At 40.6% G+C, this 26865-nt stretch overlaps 1 protein-coding gene across 1 annotated transcript in view; it reads right to left on the reverse strand.

Moving 5' to 3' along the window:
- The window catches only part of KLHL14 (kelch like family member 14), a 105110-nt gene that overhangs the window by 15734 nt on the left and 62511 nt on the right, over positions 1 to 26865 (reverse strand). The window contains exons 4-5 of the mRNA XM_006938836.4: positions 9840 to 9929; positions 1419 to 1497 (exon numbers count right to left, since the gene is read on the reverse strand). Coding sequence (XP_006938898.1) covers positions 1419 to 1497; positions 9840 to 9929 — 169 coding nt within the window. The remainder of the gene's footprint in view (positions 1 to 1418; positions 1498 to 9839; positions 9930 to 26865) is intronic.

Here is a 26865-nt window from a genome sequence, read left to right on the forward strand (position 1 = left end):
CGTGGTGTGCAGCCCCCCAGCAAAGGGGACCGCGGTGATGAGATGCTGACATTTCCAATAGATTATTGATATTCATTTTTAAAATATGTTTCTTAAAGAAAACTTTTTGGAATGGTTTTGATTAAAGGGTAGGGTGACGCAGCCACAATAAGAGCAACCAGGAAATAACCCCAAAGGGAGAGAAACAAGGTGCAGTGGAGAGGACATCAGGTGGCTTTTATGCAGGCACGTATGCACGAGAGGAGGACTGAGAACTTTGGATATTAACTGACTTAGAATCATTTCTTCAGGTACCCTGGAACTGCACATTCCCAAAAGTGTCTGTGGTTCTTACATTGTGCCTCATCGTTTCCAGTGTATAGCTTTTAGTCTCCCGAAAGAGGATTTTAATATATTTATAGAGAAGAGAGGGTTAAATAGGGAGTTTTCTCATGGCATAGATTCATACTGTCCTGCTGCAGGAATGCACATTTTTGAATAAATGATATTATCCGAAAACTTCTTTTTAACTTGGAATTTATGAAGGACCTGATTGGATCTTAGTGACGTAATTCAATCTAATCGAATGTTTATAAATGAGATGTTAAGGTGACGAGTCGTGAGGGAAACAGGAAAGAAAGTTATTTCTTAAATACTTCAGTTGAGAAGAAGCAATAGATTGCAGCTTATTGTAATTATATTGGATACTTTGCTCAAGAGGATGCTGGAAGTATTATTTGAAAGAATCAAGGGCTCAGAATTTAGCATGAGAATTTGCATATGCATATTAAGGTGTGGCCTTATGTAGGTAACAACCAGGAGAGGCAAAATATGTATAAATATAGTTAGTAGTCACTCGTCCCTTGGCCGCTAGGAGACTGGGGTGAGATGAACACCAAATATGTAAAAAACTGAGATGATACTTTGCAAAACTCTTTTTTTTTTTTTTAAAGCTAACAAACGACCTGTTCTTGAATGTATAATGGGAGGATAGTTGAGAGGGCAAATGTACAAGATTTGAGTTAGTGAGACTTGAAAATTTAAGACTGAAATTTCTGCATCAAAATGCATACCATTTTAAAAATGGTGGGTTTTTTTTTTCCAATTATAGGATTTAAATATATTATCACCAAGAAAAGTGGGATAGGCAGTGAGATTTTAGCTCCACTTGCCAACAAACCAAAGTAATGTAATAATGGAAGACAATCATACATTTTTTCCTCTTCCTACATTAGGACCAATAATTGATTTACTTGATTAGTTTTCCCCATTGAGTTAACAAAGGAGTTATTCCAAATGGGCCAGGCCCAATTTTGTATTTTGACTCGTATGTCTTTCCTTGGCTCCATTTAGCATAATTTGTCATAGGAAACCATTCAGCATCTATGCTTCCTGTAAAGTAGCCACAAATGTTTCAGACATAAGAAACAAACACTTACCTTTCTTGCATGGGTGGAAGTTGTATCCAGCTATTAAATCGAGGATCATATCGACTGACAAAATTTGTACTGTGTTTTCCTGTAAAAATATATGTGAGACATTTAAAACTTAGTTTCCTTTGTTGTTTTGCACATCTAATAGTGTTTGTAAGATGTGTCTGTTTTCAGGTTTAACACACACATGAATTAAGTAGGGGGACTAGTTAGCCCAGTCTGAGAAGCAGTAAGTCAGTAGAAGAATAAATGTGCCACCTCAAATATTTTTCGTTTTTCTTCTTTTCCACTCCATCTTCTCTTTCTTTCATTTTTTGGAATGAGTCAGAACAAAACTAAATCAGCCATTATGATAAAAGCAAGTATGTTTACCAAACCAGTTTTACCACAAAGTTAGGGGGAAATTTTCTGAATTTTGGTATTTTTGTGTTTTAAAAATAGGAACTTATTGTCTGTAAATAATCAGTTCTAGAGACTTTTTAAGAAGTTTTTTTTTCACATTTATTTATTTTTGAGAGACAGAGCATGAGCAGGGGAGGGGCAGAGAGAGAGGGAGACACAGAATCAGAAGCAGGCTCCCGGCTCTGAGCTGTCAGCACAGAGCCTGATGTGGGGCTCGAACCCATGAACCGTGAGATCATGACCTGAGCTGAAGTTGGACACTTAACTGACTGAGCCACCCAAGCACCCCTGTTCTAGAGACTAACTTGTGTAATATCTGTGGTTAGAGCCTTTTTTTTTTTAAATGATCCAAGAACCTAGCAGTGGTTGAGTCAGCCCTCTCCCCATGGAAATAACAGCAATCACTTCAGTGAGAGTTTGCATTAGGAAATCAGTTTTAGTCCATTCACGTCACGTAAGTTCTGTGTGTGTGTATTTGGGGGAAGCATGGTTGCAGGTACATGTGCTGAAGTGGGAAACATGAGTCCTCAGAGCTGGTCAACCAGCTTGTCCCCTCTGTTGTGCCTAGGAAGCACAGCAGTGCCTTTAAGGTATTAAAATGAATCCTATTTTACATATAGATTGACACCAAAGCAAGAAATGGAAGTGAAAGACTGTATTCCATTTTCTGTGTAGCACCCGAGATGACAATCATCTATAACACTTGAAGTTTTAACTCTGAAAATGTTTTTGTTCATATATGTAAAACTAAACATTGAAATACAGGTACTAAACTTCACCACAGGAATAAACAGATAGGAGTGTGTGTGTGTGTATGTGTGTGTGTGTGTACATGCTTGTGTCTATCCAACACAATTATTAATTGCATAAATATATTTTGAGCATTTATTGTATGTCTTATGTGCTCTAGGTTCTGAGAATATATTGGTGAACAAAAAAGGAAAAGTCCCTGTTCTTGTAAATGAATAAAGAAATATATATTTTCAAGTAGAGACAAATGTTATAAAGCAAGGATTGATAGGGGGCAGGCTAGTTTAAATAGAGTGGTTACCTGCCTACAGATGTTTTCTGCAGAATGAGCCTCTCACACAGTGGGCTTGGTGAGTAGAAAGTCCCAGGGGTTGGCCATGAGTTCAAATCCAGCAAGAATACTGGGGTGACTTAGACAGAAGTCAGAAGCATATCAAGGACCAGAATACAGTGTGCCTTGTGGACTGGTGCAGGATTGTGTCTTCTGTTATAAGAATAGCAGGAAGTCGCTGGAGGGTTTTGAGCAAATAAAAAACATGGCCTAATTTATCTCTTACAAAGATCACTCAGGCTATTGTGTGAAGAACAGACTGTAAAGGGGCCACTCTGAAAGCAAGGGAGCTATCAGGAGGCCATTATAAAAGTCAAGGCAAGGGGTGCCTGGGTAGCTCAGCTGGTTGAGCAGCCGACTTCGGCTCAGGTCATGATCTCTCGGTCCGTGAGTTCGAGCCCCGCGTCAGGCTCTGTGCTGACTGCTCAGAGCCTGGAGCCTGTTTCAGATTCTGTGTCTCCCTCTCTCTCTGACCCTCCCCCGTTCATGCTCTGTCTCTGTCTCAAAAATAAATAAACGTTAAAAAAAAAATAAAAAAAAAAAGTCAAGGCAAGAGCTGATGGAGGCTTGAATGAAGGTGGAGGTATTAAGATATGTTGGGATCTATTGTATGGGCAGTGCCAATAAAATTTTCAGATAGACTGAATATTGGTATGAGAAAAAGTAAGCAATTAAGGATGGCTGCCAGATGTTGAGCCTGAGTAACTAGATGGAAGGTCATGAAATTTGCTGAAGTATGGAAGACCAGGCAAGAGGAGTTTGAGGATTAGGAAGAGAAACCATTAGTTCCGTTGTGGACTTAACCTTGAGAGACCTATAGGGTCTCAAAGTAGAAGTATATGGTAGGCCACTGGCTCAATGAGGCTGCAGATGCAAATTTTGGAGTCATTAGTCTAGAGATATAATTTAAAATCGTAGAACAAAATAAAACCCTTTAGACAGAGGGTATGGGCATGGAAAATAAGAGTCCTGAGAAAGAGCCCTGGAGTACAAGAAGAAAAACCAGCAAAGGAAAGGAATTGTCAGAGACAGGAGTGAAAAGTATGATATTTTGGAAGCCATGTCAAATAGTACTTCAAAAAGAGGAGCGAACAACTGAAAATTGACCATAGTATTTGGCAACATGGAGGCTGAGGGTAGTCTTGACAAGATTGACTAAGATCTAAGAAAACAGATGCAAGAGGAAGGCAATGCTTCTTAGGATTTTGCCACGAGAAGGAGTAGATTATAGCTGGAGGATGCAGCATCAAAAGTAGGTTTTTTTGGTAGTTTGATTGTATTTTTAAGTCCAGAAATACTGGAAAGTCCTTGAGGGACAAGGCAAGAGGGAATGAGAAATAGGCCTTAGGTTGGAGCAGAAACAAAAATAGGAGGGAAGATAAAATACATGGGTAGCAATGGTGGTAAATGAACAGATTTGGTAGTAGAAGATGAAGATTTTATCTTCTGATTGCTTCTATTTTCTTTGAATTAAGAGGCAGGGCCATCAGCTGAGAGTGCAGAGAGAGGTTTTGGAGAAAGAGGCATTTGAAGAGAGAGAAAGTGTGAGAGAGTTAACTTGGAGGGTGGAAGAGTATATTGACCAGGGAAGTTTAGTGGAGTTGGCCAGTAGTGAGCATGGTTCATTAGTAGCCAGTGTGGCTCTGTGGTTTTCTACATCCACATTTAGTTGCTCAGGAGAGGGAAGAGGTGGAAGGGAGTTGGGTTTAACCAGGGCCAGGGCTTTACCAGGAGAGTATAATGAAAGGAGAGGTGGATGCAAGGACTGCAGGTATACGTGCTAAGGTGATCATAGGTATGGGCACTAGACTATAAACCCAGTAAGGAGGGAGGTAAGGACATCAGAGGATGATGGACAGTGAAAAAGTAGTAGGGTAGAGTGAAGGAGGTGTCATTTCCAGGATAACTGTGGCTAGCTGCCACATGAGAGGGCAGAAGGTAAAAAAACAAAACAAAACAAAAAAACAAAAAAAAACAAAAAAAACCCCTGAAGATATTCTTTACAGTGATGGATTTTAAGGTTATGGGAGTGACAATAAAGAGATAGTAGAAAAGCTACCTGCCTCCAATAATAAGAAGTTCTGGGCTCAGGTGGTGGAGCCATGCAGTCCCCATTAGAGAGGGTGGCTGGGAAAAGAGTATTCTCAGAAGATAGCCAGGTTTTGATTAGAAAAGAATGGAAGTGATCATTAAGAGGAGAGTTGAAGGATTCTGAGGATTTTGTGGACGTGATATTATGAGTTCTAAGGATCTTGTGAGAGTCTGGATAGTGTGATTGGATGGTAAACTAAGTTTGATTTGGAGGTGTGCAGAAAGAGTTAAGAGTGAATGACCCCCAAAATTTGGATTCCACAAAGAGAGGCTCCAGCTCAAGGAAGAATTATGTCTAGAGTTGGTTTATAAGGGAGTTTTTGCAGAATTTGTAATCACTTTATTCTAGAAAAAAATATTCTTAGTAGGTTTCAAGGTTCCAAAAGAATCTGAAGATAAATGCTGTTAATAGGAACGTAGAGCATACCCGCCATATATAAGAATGTTTCTTTTTGAAGTTTGGTTTAGAATTTCCACTTAGAGGAGGACATCTGCCTCCTTTTAGCAATGGGGCAGAGTGCCTTCACATGCTGAGCAGTGGTGGCAGAAATTAGCAATTGTGCTTTGGTTGTATTGGTAGTGGCCTTCACTCAGAGAAAAGGCTAAGCAAGGACTGGTGTGATATGGATGTGGATGTGGATGAAGAACTTCCAGGGGTAGAGTCATTGGTGTGAAGGAGAGGTAAGGATGCAGGACTGGGGACAGAAAAAGAAGGAAGGCATTCTGGAGATGGCAAAGGATGTGGTGAGGGGTAATGAACCTCAGAAGAAATGAATGTGGCACAGTGAGGAAGGTGAGCTCAAAAGAAATTACTTGTTCCTTCTTATGGCTTCTATTGGACTCTACCAGCAGCTTAAGAATTTTTGGTTACTTCACTCCTTTAGTTCCTTCTCATCTTTTCTGCTTTTTCCTGATTCTTCCCCCAATTCTTCTCTTTTTTGTGGTGATGCCCTGTCACCAGACAGGTTTGATGACTACCCCTTAGGTGATAGGTAAAATGGAGCATGGGTGGCAGTTTTCAGACATGGGGGAAAAAGAGGGAGGGGGGAGGGAAGGAAGTTCCCTACAGGCAGTGTTTTTGGGAGCCAATCATCAGTAAGTGACAAATGTAAATTGGTTTTCTGTAAGCTGGGGCAGTGAGAGGATAGATGCATATGTATTAAAATATTATAATACATTCCTATCACTAATGATGTGAAGGGAGTTAATAGGAGTTAATATCTCTAGCTGAGTAGAAAAAAAAATGGGAGCACCTGGGTGGCTCAGTCAGTTAAGTGTCAGACTCTTGATTTCGGCTCAGGTCATGATATCACGGTTCGTGATTTTGAGCTCTGCACTGATAGTGTAGAGCCTGCTTGGGATCCTCTCTCTTCACCTCTCTGCCCCTACCTACCCCTCTCAGAATAAATAAACTTAAAAACGTATGTATCCTGCTTAAACTTCTAGTAACTAATATGTTTTATGATTTCAAATTGGCTTGTAATCAAGACAATAGATAAATGAAATTATATTTGTATGTTATGAGTACATACGTGTTTTATGAGCATGTGTTAAATTTAACAATTTTGAATTTCATTCAAAGACATGCATCTCAGGCACCAATTTTGTAAGAACTAAAGTTTAACTTAAGATTTCATCTTTGGAACTGACATGTCCAGAATATTTGAATTCATGGATTTTTAATTTTTCCTCTCTGGTAGCAATGAAATTAAAGCACGTTATATATTATCATCGGATTGTTTTTCTTTATAAATTTTGGTATTAACTGCTTACTTTTTAATTGCAAAATGTATTATAGTACGAAAATCCCATTTTTTTGAGATGATTGAGCCCCTTCGTGGTTCTCTAAATCAGAAGTGATGAAGATTCTTTGAGAATAAGGGCCCTTTCCACTGCGATGCAATACTGACTTTATTTCAAAATATCAAAGGCAAAAACATGATTGTTATTTAATATTAAACAAAATCCATATGTTTGCGTGAGGAGGAATTGTCGTGCAATATGGCTCTGGAGTCAGACAGACCTACACTGGAATCAGCCCATCTTCGTTCAAACTGTACGTGCTGGCCAGTTATTTCCCCTCTTCAGGTTTAGACTCCTCATAGTAAAACTAGAACAATCACGGGACAGACCTCTTGGGATGGTTGTGAGATTCGGTAAAATGGTGCAGGGGAGTGCTTAGCAAATTTCTGGGAAATAATTAGTACTCAACAAATACTACTGCTAATGGTTTAAAAAGAAAAAAAAGAAAAAGAAAAAAGAGTTGGCTATGGTTGACCAGACGGTTGTCCTCCGGGTTGCTCATTGTCACCGCCGTTCCCTCTCTGGAGAACCACTCTCAGCTGTACAGGCCATGTCCCTGCCTGCCCTCCTCCCTGACGTGGGGGGAAGGCCCCCACCAATGACTGAATGATTGACGGGAAGACTTGCCTGCTTGCCTCCTGATGTGACCAATTCTCCTCTGTTTAGGGGAGCCAGATCAGTGGTTCATCAGCATTTGCCCAGCTCTATACAAGTGACTTCACATGCCACACATAGCAGGGACAGAATGACTCAACTTTGCAGGTAGGACTCCCACAGCTCTAAAAGGGGGTCTTACAGACACAGAGTTAGCTGCTAGGCCCATATTGAGAGTAAACATAAAATTAAAGTACAGTAATGAAAGTTTTACTAAAATTCAATTCTGAGTCTCCTAGTGGCTAAAGCAAAAGAGGAGGGGCACGGTAAACCATACAAATGCATTAGTGGTAATTTTCAAAAGCACACAGTGACTCGGTATTGTGGTCTGGCAAGAATTTGTCACATGGGTCTCCACATGGGACACGCCGAGTGGTGAGTGACAGATGTCCCTGCAGTAAATGCGATGCTGTGTTTTCTACAGTATTTTGTCACAGCATATTCACTGAGGCCTTTAAAATGAATTCCTGTTCATCTCAGGCGTGGGGGGAGGCAAGTCAGTGAAGTCCAATGGCACAGTTTTGTGGGACTCTGAATTAGTTCAGAGATAACACCTGGACTCTCCAGCCTAGAGGAAGGAATATGTCCATGATGCTATTCCTTATCGCCCCACCCAACCTCTCAGCATTGTTTGATAGAAAGTTGAACAGTAAGCAGTTATAGGTTATTTTGAGGAAGAGAGAGCATAACCCGGGGAGCAGGTTTTCTGTGTTGCTGAAAAAGTCTGTCTTAGAGGAGTGGGAAGTTCATAGTGTTTTGTGAAAACTAAATGGTCGCACCAATACTGGTACCATTTCATTTCATTTCATTTCATTTCATTTCATTATTTTATTTTACTTTATTTTTATTTTTTGAGAGACAGAGAGAGAGAGAGGGAGCAAGTGCGTGAGGGGCAGAGAAAGAGAGAGAAGTGGGGCTCCCCCAAAGTGGGGCTCGTGTTCACCCGAAGCAGGGCTTCGATGTGGGACTCGAACTCACGAACCGTGAGATCGTGACCTGAGCCAAAATCAGATGCTTAACCCACTGAGCCACACAGACACCCAAGACTGGCATTTTAAAAGAGGCCTACACGATCTGGGAAGGGAGATGGGCTAAGAGAACATTGTCACCAGAAAGAGGACTTTGCGGTCTTCTCTTGTCATGTGTTCGTTTTAATCTGGCCTTCAAAAAGAATGTTCTGTAGATACTTTGCTTAGATAAACCTGATGGCTGTGCACTGTTGACTTACAAAGACTCTACTCAAATTACGTTGGAGGGAGAACAGGTGAAATAGTAATGGGGAGTTACAGTGGATTGTATATATGCCAGTGGTGTTTTCGGGGCGGGGAACGCATCAAGCCTGTCATTGCAAAGGTAAGTTAGAGGAGAGATATTAAATATCATTTTTGCTCCTGTTCTAAACCTGTGTCTCACAAAGCCCAGGAACTGTCCTCTTTGGATAGGAACCAATAAAGCTGCAGGTTTGGGGAAAGAACGTCCTGCTCTCTTCAAAGAAATGTTCTTGGAGGGTGGCCGGGTTGTTTTCCTTTAAGATTTTCTAGAGTGAACAGATGTAACAATTTTCTATAATTTGCCTTGGTGCAGATGCTGAAAGAGAGCATTCACAATAAAATATATGCAGTATATGTAATTTCACTTGGATGTTCTGGGGTTTTAAAGTAAAAATGTGTACCTGCAAGCTGTTTTACGGTTTCTCAGTCATAATAATCTCTGTTACACAGAAGGCTACAACTGCAACCCCTCCTTCACGTGCAGGAGTTCCAAAAATATCTTGATAATTTTGCGCATTCGGCAAGGCACGGTGTTCTCCCTGGGCTGGCTTGGGAGCGGTGCTAAACGTGTTCAATTTCTCTTTGCGAGGAATTTATCAAGTAACCACATCCACAGGGAGGATGGTGGATAGTCTTCGAAAGGAGCCCCAACTAGAATGGGTCTCAAGTAAGAAATGCTGCAAGAGAACTTGAGCTGTGAAGTTCACTTCAGTTCGGACTGCACATGACGCTTATCTACTGAAACTGCGTTATTACACTGATAAAACGGGAGGAAAGTGGTGGAGAAGGTGGTGAGAATTCTTAATAGCTGCAGCTTGCTACCTGCCTCTGGGGAGTCTGTGCTTATGTTTGTGACGTTCCTCAGGGGACGGATAAGGAGAGGGGCCGGGGCGTCACTGCAAAGCCAAATCCCCAGACGGTCCATGAGCGAATGCTCCACTGCGCGCGTCCTCTGCCAGCTCAACGGTTGACCCTCCCTCCAATCGTCAGCCCAATTTACCGACTGCTTCGTGTGTCCCTGCGCACAGAAGTGCATTTCCCACAGTAATCACAAAACAGGCTGCCACCAGTGCCTTCCACGACGCACATGCTCGCGCACCTACTATTGAGCAGTTCAATAGTTACCATTGGGGTTCCATTGGTCCTCTCCACCCAGCACAAACAGGAAGTTTTCTACCTCCACAACGCAGTGGTGGGCACTGTTGTACGGCATAACTGGAATGGAGGGGGGAGAAAAGAAAAGACGCATGAAATTCTCCACCTTAGGACTTGAGACCTTGGCTCACTAGTTATTTGCTTCCACCAAAGGGTGTCAAATGTGAGAGTAAGTCGGAAGGAAGAAGACAGCAGCAGCCGCAGAGGGGACACCCGCCGGTCTCCAGTGGTTCAGCCGTGTGTTCACAGCAATTTCAAACCCAGCCCCTTTTGATTAATTTTACATAATGTTATTCCACAAATTAGTCAAGAACAACCTGTCTTGCGGCTTTCGAGTCTTAAGTTGTCCTCACCTGCCTGATGATGGGGATCGAATTCTAAAGCAATGACTGATAGTCCCAAATGGTCAGGGCTGGGGGTTACTTCTTGGAAGAAATAACCCTGCACGCGCTTGGAGCCGTTAAGATGCTCTGCCCAAACTTGGTTTGCTGGCAATCTTTCCATAAACAGACTCAGGGTGCTTGGTAGCTTTCTATTCCACAGCAATGAGCAAGCTGAATTTCCATACAGTTTTAAGTTTTTAAATTAAGGTCCTGCTGATTTAATGCCTTCTCCAAATGTATACGCTTAATTTCCTGTACAATGTCATTAGCAGCACAATCACACATTTTCTATCTATCTGCTTAGGAGCTCTTCTGTGACGAAGATAAAAACTGTCAGGAACATCACAAATATCCATCCGTTCCCCTGGTCTCGCCCTTCGCCCTGCCCCAGTGTGGTTGGTGTCAGGAGGGGGGTGTTACTGAGAAACCCACCAAAGCCCCGGTTGCTCTGTGTTTGTTTGTTCTCATTTACATTTTCTTTTGGGAGACACACACAGTATGAATAGGACAGCCCTGTCACCCCATGTGCTGTGCAGTGTTGGTGGCTGCTATTGTAATATCATATGGCAAATGTAAACTCGAGCAGAATTAGTTATCACATCACATGCAGTGGTTTGGACCCAGTGACACCCAGTAGGAAAAATGATGTCCTTGTTCGGCTCATCATATGGGCACCTTAAATCTAGGTGAGGACAAATGGAGAGGTGATGTGCATGTTCAGGCAGAGAACTTATTGCTTGACACGGATCAACAGAGCACTTAAGAAACCAGTGCAGTGGGAAATCAATATGAGTCAGGGCCAGCTCTTCCTCTGTGCTCTTCTGCCAATGCCGAAAGAGACAGAGCCTATCCTAGACCCAACTTATTTGGGATGATATATATCTCTAGTTTCATTTTGTGTTCATCATCTTTTCTTTTTCTCAGAATGCACTTATGCTGGCTAACATATGTAAATAAAATTAACAAGGGACAGGCACAGCTTCGAAATCTATAACACAGCTTCGGAAAGAGCGAATCAGATCATTTAAGCTTCTTACTAAAGGATTTTAGGTGTTTGGGCTATTTTATGAGTTATTTATTTTTTACTGTGCGTATTCATTGTTTTTAAACTTATATTTCTAATGCTAGAGGCCTTGGTATGGAAACCCCTGATTTCTGGGACAATGTAGAAATTGGATGTGCTATGGATTTGTGTGGTCTATTAATTAGGTCATTGACGTAGGGAGTCATCTTGGGGATGCCCTTTTGCCCCTCAACCCTCAGTTATCTCTTTGGAAAATGCTTTTAACCACATAGCTCTGCAGAGATAGCATATAGTTTCTCAGAATCTACTGGGGCAGAATAGATGTTGAGTTCACTGACCAACTAACATCAAATACATTTTGAACACCTTTTTTTTTTTTTTAAGCTAAACATCATTGTTTGGATTATGATGCTGGTTCCAGAATAGCAAATACAAAACTATGCTGCTCGTATATGATGTATATTGTGTATATTGTCAACAGCCTGGTGCCACTCCAGTTCACCATCATGTCAGCTGGGCAAGGTAAACTCACAGCATGGGTTATCATCTGCATGTGTCTATTCACATGGGACCTGAGGATAGGAATAGGGCCATTGACTATAACCAATGACTTCATGACTGCCACGCTTTCAATATTTAAATTTTTGGTCAGTTCAAGCCCCAAACCTTATAAAAATGAAAAACTGCATTATCATCTGTTCAACCAGAAGTCCTGCTTGGTAATGAAGCACAATCTCTGAAAATATAACAACACTTGTGTTTTGTTCTTGCCATTTATTTGCTCCCATTCAGGCAAGCAGAAATTAAGTGAAGGAAATAATACATGATTTATTCTTAAGCCTCTTTCTCATTTGATTACCCCTATTGTTATGCTTTATGCAAACAAATGAAACTATTGCACTAAACTAACTATTGGAACCTTCAAAATAAGAGAGAAGGTCTTTGCAGTCCTAATATAAAGGCTGTTGAAGGCATCCTCATTTTTTACTCTTGTTTTTAAACCTTGTATGCTGTATTTCTTGGCTGCGTATTTTAGTATTCTCGTTCCTGAATTATTGTCTTTTCTAAATTATTACCGTGAATCGAGGCTATAAATACACACAAATAACTCTTTGAAATTATTCTGCATGTGAAACGTTCCAAATTTATTAGAAAAAATCTATATTAAATCAATGTTTGAGTTTTGTAAAAGACCTCATTTGACTTCGGATTAAACCTGAAGGAAAGCAAAATAAATAGGGCAGTAAGCATGAGCAAACATCTGTTTAAAATGGCGCTGGTACTGCACGTATTTGATTACCTTTTAAATAACAAGGGATACATGCATGACCCTTTCCAGATTTCTCGAGAGGTGGACACCAGCCTCGCCCTCACAAGCAGGAATTGGAGGAGAAGTTTGTACTCATGTTCATATACAGCCCAGTGCGAGTTTTTAGCGTGTCAGTCAGTGAGTTAGAGGGAAAGGGTAAAGAGAAGCTAATCAGGATGAAATGAGATTAAAGGCTGTCTAATTTTACAGCAACTGTGATCCATCAGCCACTGTGAAAGTGACAGTGGAAATGAATGATGGAGACAGACAGGTGGGGCTGTACATTTCACTGATTTATCCTCAAATGCACTGGGCCTTATTTTATTGAGTGAACATGACCGCATTTATCATGACTGTCATCTAAACCCACTTCCCTCCATTTAAAAAGGTCACTTTACTCGGAGGGAGTAGGAGAGAGGCACTTTCAAATCAAATTTAAAATCTCATAACACGTGTTTATAAGGCCCTTTGTGAGAATTCTAAACTTTATTAAACAAACTTGAAATGCCAGAAGGAAAAGGAAGGAAAAAAAGTCAGAAAACTGAAAAAGAAGAAACCTTTGGTCACCTGAAGGGACACGTTCATTTAGTCTCTAAATTGGAAGCAATTTGTATCATTTTCCCCTTTCCCGCTCCAAACACGTGATAGTCTATTCTAGTCTGGGGAGTTAAATAAAACATTTACATTTAGTATTTGTAATTAAGAAAGTAGGAAGCAGGTAGTACTATAAAATTAACTTGGAGAGGATATTAAGTCACAGTATTTACTCTGCAGAATGATTAATCATCACCCACACAGTAGATGTTAGCAATTGTTACAAGCTGTCACAATTTACTTATGTACCTGTTAATTGTTTCCCCATAATTTTAAGGCCATAAAAAAAAATCTCAGTTACACAGATTCTTTTACCCTTCCCTGTACCAGTGCAATAAAATGTCCTGGAGTGTTATGTACAGAGTTGGTCTTCGTGGATATGAAAATGGAGAGTCAAACCCTCAGAGTATTTTGTGTTACCTTTCATAATACTAACCACCATTTACCAAACATTTACCATGTGCCAAGCATGGTTCAGGTGCTATAGATATAGATAAAGAAATGAAATATGTTATGATATTCATGTATAGTTACCTATATTGTATCTCCAAAATATAACACTTGTGTTTTGTTTTTGCCATTCCCTTGTGTCCACTCAGGCAAGCAGAAATTAGGTAAATGAAATAATATCTGATATTATAATGCATGATAAAATATAATTCCTGATAAAATGTAGCAATATTTTATTTACTGATATCTTTGATTTAATAAAACTAACTCCAAGGGAGGCATTACTCATTCACTTCATGAAAAATACTGAGGCCTTGAGAGGTTAAGTCACTTGTTGAAGGTCATACTCAGCTAATGAACAGCACAGAGAGAATCTAAACACAGGGATAACTGGATCCCAACCCACGTTCTTGTCCATTTCACTCTACTGATTTTCAATAGGTATGTTCATCCAACCAGCAAGTAATTACTGAGTACCTGTGTGTTCAATGATGGTGTTCCTGAAATTTCTGCATAATTTTTTGCATTGAATCATGTCTTAAAAGTTTATTATTTTCATATTGGAAGGAACCCTTAATTAGAGCAAGTGGATACTCCTACAAAATTTTCTTTTTATAAATCCAGATATTCAAATAGTTGGTTTTCTTAAAATAAGATATCGTTGTTTGATAAAGCCAGGAAAACACTGAACAAGTTAGCCAGTTAAGGATTGGTAGAGTCTACTGGCAGAGAGCTTTTATTTTTTTAAAAAACAATGAGGTCATAGTTTAACCCTGTAAGCAGATTCAAAGTATCTTGGGCACACAGGCCCTTTTCCTGACATGCAAAACACGTAGGGGGCTTGTATTTATGAAGGTCTTATTCTGTTAAGAGATCCACACTACTCTGTTTTCTCACATATATGTCAAAGCAATATATATCTCTTCCAGCAGAAAGTATAGGTATCATTCTCAACCACAGATGTTCATGAACATCCAAAGAAGAGATTGCATATGGCTAAGCCAAGTTTAAGGGATTGCTAAATAAATAGTTACTGAATGCTTATCATTTTGCTGTAACATTTATGGGGGCCTTGGTTTTCTGTTGGCCTCAAATATACAGACTTGCAAAACTGTCACCTATGACATACTTCTTAGGTAAAAAAAAATTAATGGCCATGGTAAAAATACAATCTTATAAAAAGTAAAGATATGCAGGACCAGTAAGTTTTCCTCCTATGCCTGTGCTTCCGGTTTTCAGTTCCTACCAGAGAGACTATCACCATTACTATGTTCTTGGATTTTCCTTTCAGAGAGTTTATATAGATAGGAGTCATTTCCTTTAATACAAATGGCTGCAGCATACAATGGACATACTGTTCCGTACCCTTCTTTTTGCACTCAAGAATGCATTCACTTACTCTTTCTCCGCCAATCAAATATTTGTCCAGCTGCAACTCTATGCCAGGCAATGTCCTACCTGCTGGGGTGGTCGTAGCGGAAAACAGCATCAAGGAACATGCTAGTCAGGGGAAGCACATAGTGAACAAGTACACAAATAAACAGACACTTTTGTTTCAGATGATAGGTGCAATGAAGACAAGTAACGCAGGGTCAGAAGAAAGAGAGTGACAGGGTGGGGGGATGGTGATAGTGGTTAAGGAAGGCCTTTGGGAGGAGACTTTTGACTCATCTCAAACTGCCTGAGGAGAGCCAGGAAACCATGCAGGGTAAAGGTGCAGGAATAACAAACACAAAGGCCTTGAAGCATGGGCGTGGAATGATTCCAGAACACAAGAAGACCAGATCAGAGAGGCATTCAGTAGCTATTTATTTAGCAATCCTATAAACTTGGTTTAGCCGTATGCTATCTCTTCTTTGGATGTTCATGAACATCTGTGGTTGAGAATGATACCTACTTTCTACTGGAAGAGATAGATATTGCTTTGACATATATGTGGGAAAACAGAGTAGTGCGGATCTCTTAACAGATAGACCAAGATGAGGTCTAGGTGGGAGACCAAGGGCAGGCCAGGTGCAAGGATGCAGGCCCCCTCTGAAGAAAATACTTGGGTTGTCCACCACTGCATTCTTTTTTTTTTTTTTTTTTAATGGCCGCACAGTGTTCCGTTTGATGGGGATCCTATAATGTATTCCATTCTTAATTCATTCACCAAGCATTTATTCAACACTCATTATGTGCAGACACTTTTCTGGTTGCTGATAATGCAGCAGGGAACTAAGCTCGCATAGAGCTTACATTACAGGGGAAAGAAGTATGTAAACAAATACATAATGAACAGGAACACGGCCAAATGAAAATAGATGACATCAGGAGAAAGAAAATGGGATGATGTGTTACAGAAGGAGTGCCTGGTTATTGTTCCACCCGGGGTGGCTGGGGAATGGCATTTAAGATAGAGTACGAAAGGTGACAGGGAGGCGCCACTATAAAACAAGGGCCAGGAGTCCATACAGAGACCCCGAAGCACAAATGAGCTGGATGTGCCTGAGAGGCCCACGGAAGCCTCTGTGTCTGGAACTCTGAGGTTATGGGATGGAGTCAGAAGGCAGGCAGAAGCTGGGTAGATAGGTCTTCATAGGCCAAGGTAAGTGGTGTGGATTTCATTCTTAGCATGATGGAAAGGCATTGGGGGGTGGGGGCGGTTTAAGCAGCCGAATGACATAATCTGATGTATGTTTATAAACATTACTCTGGCTCCTGTAGATATGGGAGTGAAAGAGGGGAAAGAGGGAGACTGGGTAGGGCACCCTGTCTGTCATCGGGGTGAGAGATGACAGACACCTGATTGGGAAGCAGTGCTAGGGATGGAGAGAAGGGACATGTATCGAAGGGTTTTGCTCCAATGGTGCCCTGCTATGTCCTTGTAGGTACACAGCATGCATACACAGGAGTTCATCTGTAGGATTGATTTTCTTCCATGGAAATTTCTGGGCCAAACTATGGCTGCATTTTAGATTTTGTTGGATATTGTTACACTGTACCCCTTTTTACATTTGTGTCTTTGCCAATATGGTAGGTGAACAATTGATACCAAGTTAAAATGTAAATATGTACATATTTCATTATGCTAGAGGTTGAACATCTTTTCATAAATTTAAAATCTGTTTTTCATATATTATTTTTTCTGTTGAGTTTTCCATTTCATGATATCAGAATTTATGTTACTTATAATTATGTGATTTGTGTTTTTGATGTGTTCTTTTCTATGGAGCTATCTAGACTGGCAAAATAAATGATATTCTGGAAGGATGATGTTGCTAGAATATATATTTGTAAAATATTTATTCCTTGAAGCAAATTCAAATAGCAATTACATGCTGTTGAAAACAAATACAACATAAAAGAAAGATGCCCCACTTTAATAATATTGAATGAGTATTCCTTCCTTGCCATAGGATCATATAGGAATTTTTAAAAACAATTTCTTCAACTTTATCATAAATGTAATTGGGAAACATAAATAATTTAAAATCTTATTAGTTTAATCCTACCCTCTGTGAAGACTTAGCAACTTGGCCAATGACTCCCTGGTGACAGAGACAGATACATAATAAAACATCTTGGATGAAGCAGGTGTTTGATAGATACTATTGAATAAATAATCCACAGAAAAGGCTCTATTTTTTTTATGTCATATTCGGACTGTTCTATTTCTGTAAACTACCAACAGTAGTTTGTGAATTTGGGAAACACTTGATCACTGTGGACAACTAATCTGGAAAATTAAGCCCCGTAAGAAGTCTACATGGTCTGAGTTCAGTGGTGAGTTGGTTGATGCTCTGAATTAACCCAAAGGTTACCAACACTTTCTCCCTCATCCCCAACTTGTTCTGCACACCCTGAGCCAGGATCCCATAGTCCCATAGGAAACAAAATTATTGGAGTGAGTTATTTATATTTATATATTTTTTTTTCTGAAGAAAGTACATGTGTATTAGGTTTTGGAAGTTGTGCAGGAACCAAGAGAGGCTGTTTTCTGTCTTACAGTTCAAAATTATAGCTCAGGTAAGAGTTTTCCTGACAGTGAGCATTGCTTTGTTACTTCCCGTACCTTGCAATGATGGTGCTAAACGCATGCCTTTATTGTACACTCGACAAGTCATGACACAGTATATTAAAATTGCCTGTCTTTTGTTTGTTACCACTAAAGGATCTGTGAGCAACTTGAGGCCAGACTGCGTCATCTTTGTAGCTTTATGCCCAATACATAGTACCCAGGCATTGCTATAGCTTTTATACCTAATACATTAATTAGAAACGCTGGTTAATCAATAAATGTTAGCATCATGAATGAATGGACGCTAACTAAAGGAGATGGTGAAATTTACTTCTTTGGTGGATGTGAAAAATGTGAGTCCCAGAAGATGTGGAGGAGAGAGGGGTTGAAGGAAGAAAGGGAAGAGAGAGAGGAAGAGGTGCCTTAGATGACTTTTAGAAGAGATGTCACCCTATAAGCAATACTTATGTTTTACACAAAGAAGGTTTGTAAGTTCCTCAAAAACTGTGACATATTTCTTAAGGAGCTATCATAGATTTAATTGTGCCAACGTCAAAGGTTTTCAATAAATCCTTGTTGATTTACAGTTTTAGTTCTGAGCTCTGGGGACACACTAACAACCAGCTCAAAATAAGACTTCCATTATCTATTTAAGCAAAACTGACTTTCAAAGCCTTATATTTATTTTAATTAGAATATTTTCACTAATTTGTTCCTAAATTATGACTGTGTTTTACCATATCAACTATTCAATTTCGGATACTTCCTGGCGTGTTAGTTAGAAATTAAATGTAGTTTGATTTTTTCCTTTTGGAAAATAAAAATATCTTTGGGAATAAAAGTTGCAATCTCTTCCAATAGTTTTGTGGATTTTTTTTTCTGTTTTATAAAGTGTCGTCTTTTCAGGGACAGGTTGATGAAACGTGTGTGCCTTGATGTTTACCCCTTCCTATGAGCCAATGCAATGGTTTCCTGATCTTATCTTTCGGGGAGGGGGGGGAGTGAGAAATTGCATTTTTCATTCTACACCTAAAAAGTCTCACTAAAAAATTAGTAAACTCTTTAAATGAATTAAAGTAGCAGAGCACCACATATTATTTCAAGCTGTGAAAATAAGACCTTTGATAAAAATCAAGGGAGCCACAACTAATTACTTTGGACAGTATGACAATAGGGTGGCAAATATGATTGTCAAATAATTTGAAGTCTTTTAGATGATGGCCCCATTGTCCCAAATTACTGAGGGCAGGAGGAAGGGAATGGGTGTGGTCTGTATGATGAGGATTTACAAAGAAGAGTGTTTTTGGTGTAGATCACATAAACTCAATATTGGAAAGTGAGCACTAGTGGTTCGCATTAAAACCCATGAGATATCAAGATCACTTGTCTATCAACTATTTTTTCGTTGATTTGATTCAAAAACATGTATTAAAGAACTAGCAGTTACTGTGCTAAACTCTGGGACGCCATTCCTGTATTCCAGATCTCACAGTGTAAGAGAACATACGAACAGGGAAACAGGACACACGGTGCTCTTGGAGAAGAGCAATAGAAGTTCCAGGGAGGAAATGACTAAAACTTCAGGGAGAAAGAGAGGCTTAAGCTAAATCATAAGGCTAAAAATGCATTTTCCAAGTTGTCACAGCAGCCAAAGTCATTGTCAGAAAAAGGAATATCGATTCAAGAAATATTTATTGAGCTCTTCCCATGTGCCAGAACTTGGACTAGACGCCGGTGACATTATTTTTATTTTTGTTAGAGTATTTTATAAAAACTGATTATTAAAATTAGATCAATTTCCAAATTGAGGAAACGTGTTTGGGGAATGTGGGAACAAGTAAAAGGGATGGACCATTATCTGTGCTGTCTTTTTAGGCAGCTGTCCTGTGGCCCAACTCAGATTCCCTCTGCAGCACTCTCTCCTTAGACAATCGGCAGTAATGGTCTCTGCTCTAATTAAGTCTCTCCCAACATTTGCAGTCACCTGCTAGTTCCAGAAGCAGTTGGTAGGATTATCAGAACAGCCAACGATACTTTTGTTTCTTGCAGACCATCCTTCACTGCATTTGCTCTTGTGTTATTATGCTATTGCACTTATTTGACTTCAAAGGAAATTTCACTGCAAGGATTCAGAAGGATTTGCTATACATTCCTTCCACGGCCATTTCATGGTGTGTGTCTGTGTACATTCACACAAGGTTGTGTGTGTCAAATCTGGGAAATACTAGGGCAGTTGAGCCTAGCAGTGACAATTATACAAAGTCAATAGCTTATGACACACAAAAGAAATTAAAGTGCAGCCCATGGTCTTAGGAGATGAGCCCAAGTTGGGTGGTATTTGCCATGGAAAGGCACCTAGAACTGTCTTGAGAAAGTTCTGAAATCTTTATTTCTGGGGAAAAGTGGAGAATTGTAACAGTGTGGATCTAAAGAGAGAGACAGGTAGGGAAAAACTATGAATACTGAAGTTGCCTTTTCACCTTTTTTTGGCACCATTTTTTACTGGCAAAACTAGACAGTCATTGGATGCTAAGTGATATTTACTTATAAATATATTTATGAATGTGCATGAATATTTGGCACTTTTCCTGTCTTGGAATTTAGGCTGATACCCTAAGGCTGAAGCTAATCTAAAGATATATTCCAGGCCATCTATGCAGGACTAAACTTGTTCTGTCTGGTTACATGTGTATATATACACACACACATGCACACAGACACACACATGCACACTTGGACACCCCTATTAAGCCTGCATGTACAAGGACGTGGAAGACTGTTAGCAAGTGGGGAGTTTTCCTTGAGAGAATGTTGTGGGAATTTGTGGGAACCTTGGACATTTTCCATCTGCAGGAGAACAGAATACTCCTCCCACCTCCACCCCAAACACAAATCAAAGACTGGTGGAAGATTCTTGGGCCAGATGTTTCTTTGTCTCTTGGGGTTTGGCAGGCACAAGGAGAAGTCTGAAGGCAAGAACCTGGTAGGAGCCATCTGGGATGGGAATGTGGAGGGAGAGAGCTGGGTCAGAAGGGGCCTGCATTTGTGGATTTGGTGGGGCAACAGTACCTACTACCTGCCTGTGCACTGAGCTGGTGCTTGGGAAGCTTGCTTGGCTAAAATTGCCATGCAAGGATCCAAGAATATTAATTTCCAGGTCAAGGTGACCCTAATAGAAGCTGTGTGGTAGACAGCTCATGGTATAGTGGAAAGTCTTCAGAAAGAGGTTTATAACAGAACCCATAAAGACAGCTCATCAAAAACAAAGTCAGCTTAAAGCATTTGTCTCCTGAAAGCCAAGTTCTAAAAACACTAGGCAAATAAGAGCTTTTCTCCCTGTGCCTTCTCCTCTGCCAGATCTATTCCTGGTAGAACCAGGTTACTCAGGATGGCCGAGTTTTCCTCCAGGGCTGGTCAGCCTTTCTCACCCTCATGTCAACGTTGGTACAGGAAAGGGCTAACCCAGCAGGCCTGAGACTGCTACCCATAGAAAAGCCTGGCCTTTCTTAGAAAAGTTGACCTTTGGCTGATATCAGGGAATTTAGATTTTAGGGTTGTTCCCACTACCTTAACTAAGAGTGGCTATTTGTGCCCAAATTGAAAAACAAAGTGGTTTATCCTTAACACCTGCCTTTTTTCTGGGAGTATGGAATTTTGGACGTCTAGCTGACCAGCACTGAGTCTCTAATGAGCTTCACTGGTAGACAACATTTCACTGTATTACTGTAATTGGATGCTGGAGGAAATAAGTGTGTCCAGGGGGACTTTACTGGGAGAGGACTCTTGGAAGCTTGCACCTGGTTTCCTCCAGACTTTGCCACGTGCACCTTTTTCCTTTGCTGGTTTTGCTTTATATGTTTTCACTGTAATAAATCACAGCTGTGGGTACAACTATATGCTGACCCTGTTAGTTCTTCTAGTGAATCACTGAACCCAAGGGTGGTCCTGGAAATATCTGATACAATAGGAGACATAGAATCTTCAAGTGTATTTAAAGAATAAGGTTTTGATTTAACATCCGGTATAACTGAGGAGGCTTTAAGAATGTCTTGGGGCGCCTGGGTGGCTCAGTCGGTTGAGTGTCCGACTTCGGCTCAGGTCATGATCTCACGGTTCGTGGGTTCGAGCCCCATGTCGGGCTCTGTACTGCCAGCTCGGAGCCTGGAGCCTGCTTCGGATTCTGTGCCTCCCTCTCTCTCTGACCCTCCCCCGTTCATGCTGTCTCTCTCTCTCTCTCTCTCTCTCAAAAATAAATAAACATTCAAAAAAAAAAAAAAAGAATGTCCTGAGGTTGAAGCCCCAGGGAGGCGTGTGACATCCAACAGAGAGGTTTTGAAAAATCAGTGGTTGGGAAAAATCAAGTTGCTTTTAGCGAAGTTCTTTCAATAAACTGATTACGGATGCATATGTTTATGATAAGACTGCTTCTGGACTTCTGAGGAACCCTCTTGGCTGGAGAGGCATGGGTTCCATATTTCCTCTGGTTGGAATCAATGTGTAAATCTCTCCTGAGGCTCTACTAGTGGCCAACTCTGTCCTGTCAGAGGTGCTGGAGGATTTGTCAAAGAAATCGACACTATGGCCCTTCTTAATTTCCTCAGAAAATTTACAGTCGAGTTGAAACACTGCATAGACATATTTGAGACCACTTGGAAGGAATAATGCAGTGGTGAAGGAGCTTTATGTCAAAGAAATATGAAGAGGGAAGAAGTCCCTGAGCCTTGGCTTAGGTGGTGATGTGCTTCTGCCTTCCATGTCTCTCTAGCCATCACTTCCTTCTACATCTTCACAGGGTGCCTTTCATATCTTAAAAAAAAATCCAGAAATGGGGCACCTGGGTGGCTCGGTTGGGTAAGCATCTGACTCTTGATTTTGGCTCAGATCATAATCTCATGGTTTGTGAGTTTGAGCCCCATGTCGGGCTCCTTGCTGACAGCCTGGAGCCTGCTTGGGATTCTCTCTCTCCCTCTCTCTCTCTTTCTCCATCCCTCCCCTACTTACACGTGCACGTGCATTTGTGCTCTCTCTCATGATAAATAAATAAACTTAAAAAAAAGAAAAAAACCCAGAAAATGCAAACTTCTTTCATCCTGCTGGCCCTTCCAGCTCTCCTTAGAGCAACCCAACTCCCTGGACCACAAAGCTGGTGAATGAACACAGTGAATGATTGGTCCCATGTTGGTCCCACGACTCAGCCAGTCCCTTCAGAGGGGTTTTCGAACTGGAGCTGACAAGAGGAAACCTTTTCTTACTGACCACGGATCCTGGAGCTGCTTGTGGCAACAGAGAAGCAGTTCTGAACAAACGAGCTTGTGCAGTGAGGAGAAAAGAGACTTACAGAGAAAGAATCCTGATAAGATGTCAAAGTTTTGTTTCTGAGTCATGTGTAAGGTCATGTGCTGCCCTGCCCTCCTGGTGATGTGGGCCCATGTGGTCTCTTTCCCCTGGGCTTTTCCAGCATCCTCCTGCCTCCCTGCTTTTGCTGTTGTTCCTTTTTGGCTTAGTCTTTCCAGAACACTCACGATGATCCTTGCATCTGAGTCAAGTCAGATGATGACACTCATTTCTATTAGGTCTTTTCCTTACATCTTGTCACCCTTAGAATAAACGTTTGAGTTTTCAGAATGGCCTACAAGGACCATATGGCTGCTGGCCACCTTCCTAACCTTCTTTTCTCTCACTCTCCCCTCCCAGGGGTGCTCCAGCCATACTGCTTCCCTGTGGTCTCCCCACCACCACAAACACATTCCTGTTTGAGGGTCTTTGCACTCTGTTCTCTCTGCCTCTATGTTCTTCCTTTGTGTATTCTCACGGCTCGCTCTGTCACTTTATTCAGGTGACTGCTAGAAAGAGAGACCTTCCCTGACAATCCCATTACAAAAGGACTCCCTTGTTGTTCACCACTTCTTTACCCGGCTGTAATGATCCTGATAGCACTCGTTAATGCCTACCATGATATAGGTTTTTTGTTTGTTTCTAAACCATTTCTATACCAACAAGTAGGCCATATACTAATATACTAACTGCATGCTGCATGACTGTCATACTCATCACCAAATCCCCAGTGCCTAGAACAATGTCTGGCACATTGTAGGCATCCGGTAAATATTTGTTAATGATGAAATAGTTTAAGTTATGCTGAACTGTATTTCTGTGACTCACAACCAATACTTCTAAATTTCAGATGGAGAACCTAAAGCAATATGGTTAAGGTGAAATAGTAATTCAATAAGCATGTGGCTTTAGCTACTGGGTTCAGTAGTGGAGACTTATGTGCAATTTACGTTTTAAAAGGGAAGATGGTACATTGTCACACAGATCTAGGTTTTATATCATTTAACCGTGTGAGCTTAGGTGGCTTGATTTCTCCATCAGTAAGATGTAGATTATAATATCTACCTCAAAGGGCTATTGTGAGGATTCAATTCAGGTGGATAGCTTACGTAAAGCACCAGGCTCATTATCAACAAGCTATAAAAGTTAGTTCTTTTATTGTCCCCTTTCCACTACCAAGTATTTGTACATTGTTTAATTTTACAAAAGACAAAGCATTTCCAGACAAGCAAAATTCCATTACTTGTGATCTTAGCTACTTAATAAAAGTATGGAATTGTTAAAGCATAGATTTGATATAGAATTGACTTAAAATGTAGTTTTGACATACGGGAGTCAGAATGTGTGGTTCTCAGAAAATCACATCTGGATATGTGGATAGGATGAAGTGGTCCAGGTCTCCACATTTTCAGGAATCATATCGGTATGCTTACAGTGGTTTAAACTAACTTCCTAAAAACACACAGTGCATGAGGGTAAGAGATTTCAGTTAGTTTTTACTTAACATGTATCACACACCTACTATGTGCTGTGTGTGAAACAGAGAAGAACATGAGCACAGACCCTGATCACACCCATCAGAGGAAAAATTTACACACATATGTACATTTAGTGCAAAGCAGACTATAGTTAATGATATGACAGAGGTCCAAAATTCAGGGAAAGACAAGACAAATGAAGAGTAATTATTTTAGTTGTCCTGGAAAATCCACGCAGGTGGATGTGTGTTGGGTCTGTGCAGGAAGAGTGGGAAGTGAACCGGTGCAGAGGGGCTCGAGGAATTCCAGTCAGTGCCATCCGTGTGCAGAGAAGCATGGTGGCTGGGGAACCATTAGGCAGTTTTTTGTGGCTAGAGTGTAAAGTTTGAGCAGCAATGGGATGTCAAGTTGAAAACTTAGCAAGAGACAAGGTCATAGAGTTCCCCAAATACCAAAGAGTCTACCACTCTTACCAGGGAAGCACGGAAGGTTTAGGGAGGGGAGTAAAGCCTGAAGTGTGTGAACAGGTAATAGATCCTCTCTTTCAATCTTGCTAACATCCTTGCCCCACTTGGGTATATATCTGCTAAAATAAAACAGTCATCATCTTAAAGGTCATAAATCCAACGAAAGAGAGAAGGTTCTATAGGGGAAAAAACATGAAGAGTAGGAACACTTCCAAGTGTCTACCCAGAAAAAGTAAAACATAATCACATGTAAAGGTTAAGAGGCAAAGCGAGACATCAAAAGAAAAAAAAAGAAAGACCACTAACGATATAAGCATTATTTGTGGAGAAAGATGAGGCAAGAAAATTTTTATACAATAAAGGAGAAGAAGAGAGGAAATAGTTCTAATAACTAAGAAACTAGGCATAACGGTAAGCAAGGTTGTCATTCAAACACTACTTCCAAATTGGATTTGCATTATCTTTCCCCTCATGTTGATACAATAGGGAGTAATATTACATCTACCCTACAGAATGATGACTGCTCTGTGCATTGTGACCCAACAAAGTTTGAATCACTATTTAGCTCTGACTCTTCACTAAAATAGCTAATGAATTGTCCTCTTTCCTCAGAAGGAATATCTCAGCATCAAAGATTAATAGAAAGGCCTAAATCCATTAAGCCCACCTCCTTCTCACTGTCCTTCGGACCCCTCATGTCTGCACCTCCCCCCTGACTCAGCTTAGACTTCATTGCTCACCTCCATAGTCATTTTCTGGCTTATGTACTCAACTCTCTTGTTCATACTCGCGGTGCCAAACCAGATCTTGGTTATATCCAGCCCTATGTCAACACCCACACAACTGAATGTGACTGGAGATATTTATACCACCACGTGAACAGTCCTCATTTTATTAACTAATTTATTTTTTTCTTTGCTTAATTCACCCTTTGTCTTAGAAACTTAAAAAAGATATACAGGAAGGGTATGTAAAAGGAGAGGCCTCCTTTCCCCTTCCCCCAACCCTCCCTCTCCAGAGGTGGTATCCAGACCAGCCCTCCCACCATCCATTTTCAAACTTATACATAAGTAAGAGGCCAAGTTTGGGTTTGTTTCTTTTAGTAACCAAAACCATGCTATAGGTATTGTTTTTCAATGTGCTTGTTGAAGATGTTCCCAACCCAGCACACTCCTTTTTTTTGTTTTTTTTTTTTTACTTTTTTTAATGTTTATTTATTTAGAGAGAGAGAGAGAGTGTATGAGCAGGGGTGAGGCAGAGAGAGAAAGGAACAGAGAGAGTTAGCGAGAGAGAGAATCCCAAGCAGGCTCCTTGCTGTCAGCACAGAGCCCGACTTGGGGCTTGATCTCATGAACTGTGAAATAATGACCTGAGCCAAAATCAGGAGTCAGATGCCTAAGCCACTGGGCCACCCAGGCGCCCTTCCCAACCCAACACACTCCTTTCATCCATTACATGTTCCCCCAAATTTGTGTCACCATTGGGGTTGCTTCCTTCTGTGGTTTAAATTATGCCCACTTTTCTGCACACATTTAAGTACAGGGGCTGGAATCTGAGGGAGAGTCTCAGTTTGCGCCTCTGTTGATCTGAGGTGAAGGCATGTTGACTTGACGTTAAGTAGGTGGCAGGCAGTGCACGCTGACTTGGGCAAGAGGGTGGCTGGACTGTAGATTTGGGACCGATAGGCTGATGGCACCATGTGTGACAGGGAAGTGGCTGGTTTTGCTCTGGGTTTAGAACCGGCCTTATTTTATATATATGTAGATATATACACACATATCTATATCTATATATATAAGTTTTTATTTAAAACATTTATATATATATAAATAAAACTTGTTTATATATATATATATAAAAGTTTTATTTAAGTTTTTATTTATTTCATGAGAGACAGAGGGAGTGAGTGGGGGAGGGGCAGAGATCGAAGGAGATTGTGAATCCCAGGCAGACCACA

The sequence above is a fragment of the Felis catus genome, chromosome D3, assembly GCF_018350175.1.
Source record: "Felis catus isolate Fca126 chromosome D3, F.catus_Fca126_mat1.0, whole genome shotgun sequence".
NCBI lineage: Eukaryota > Metazoa > Chordata > Mammalia > Carnivora > Felidae > Felis > Felis catus.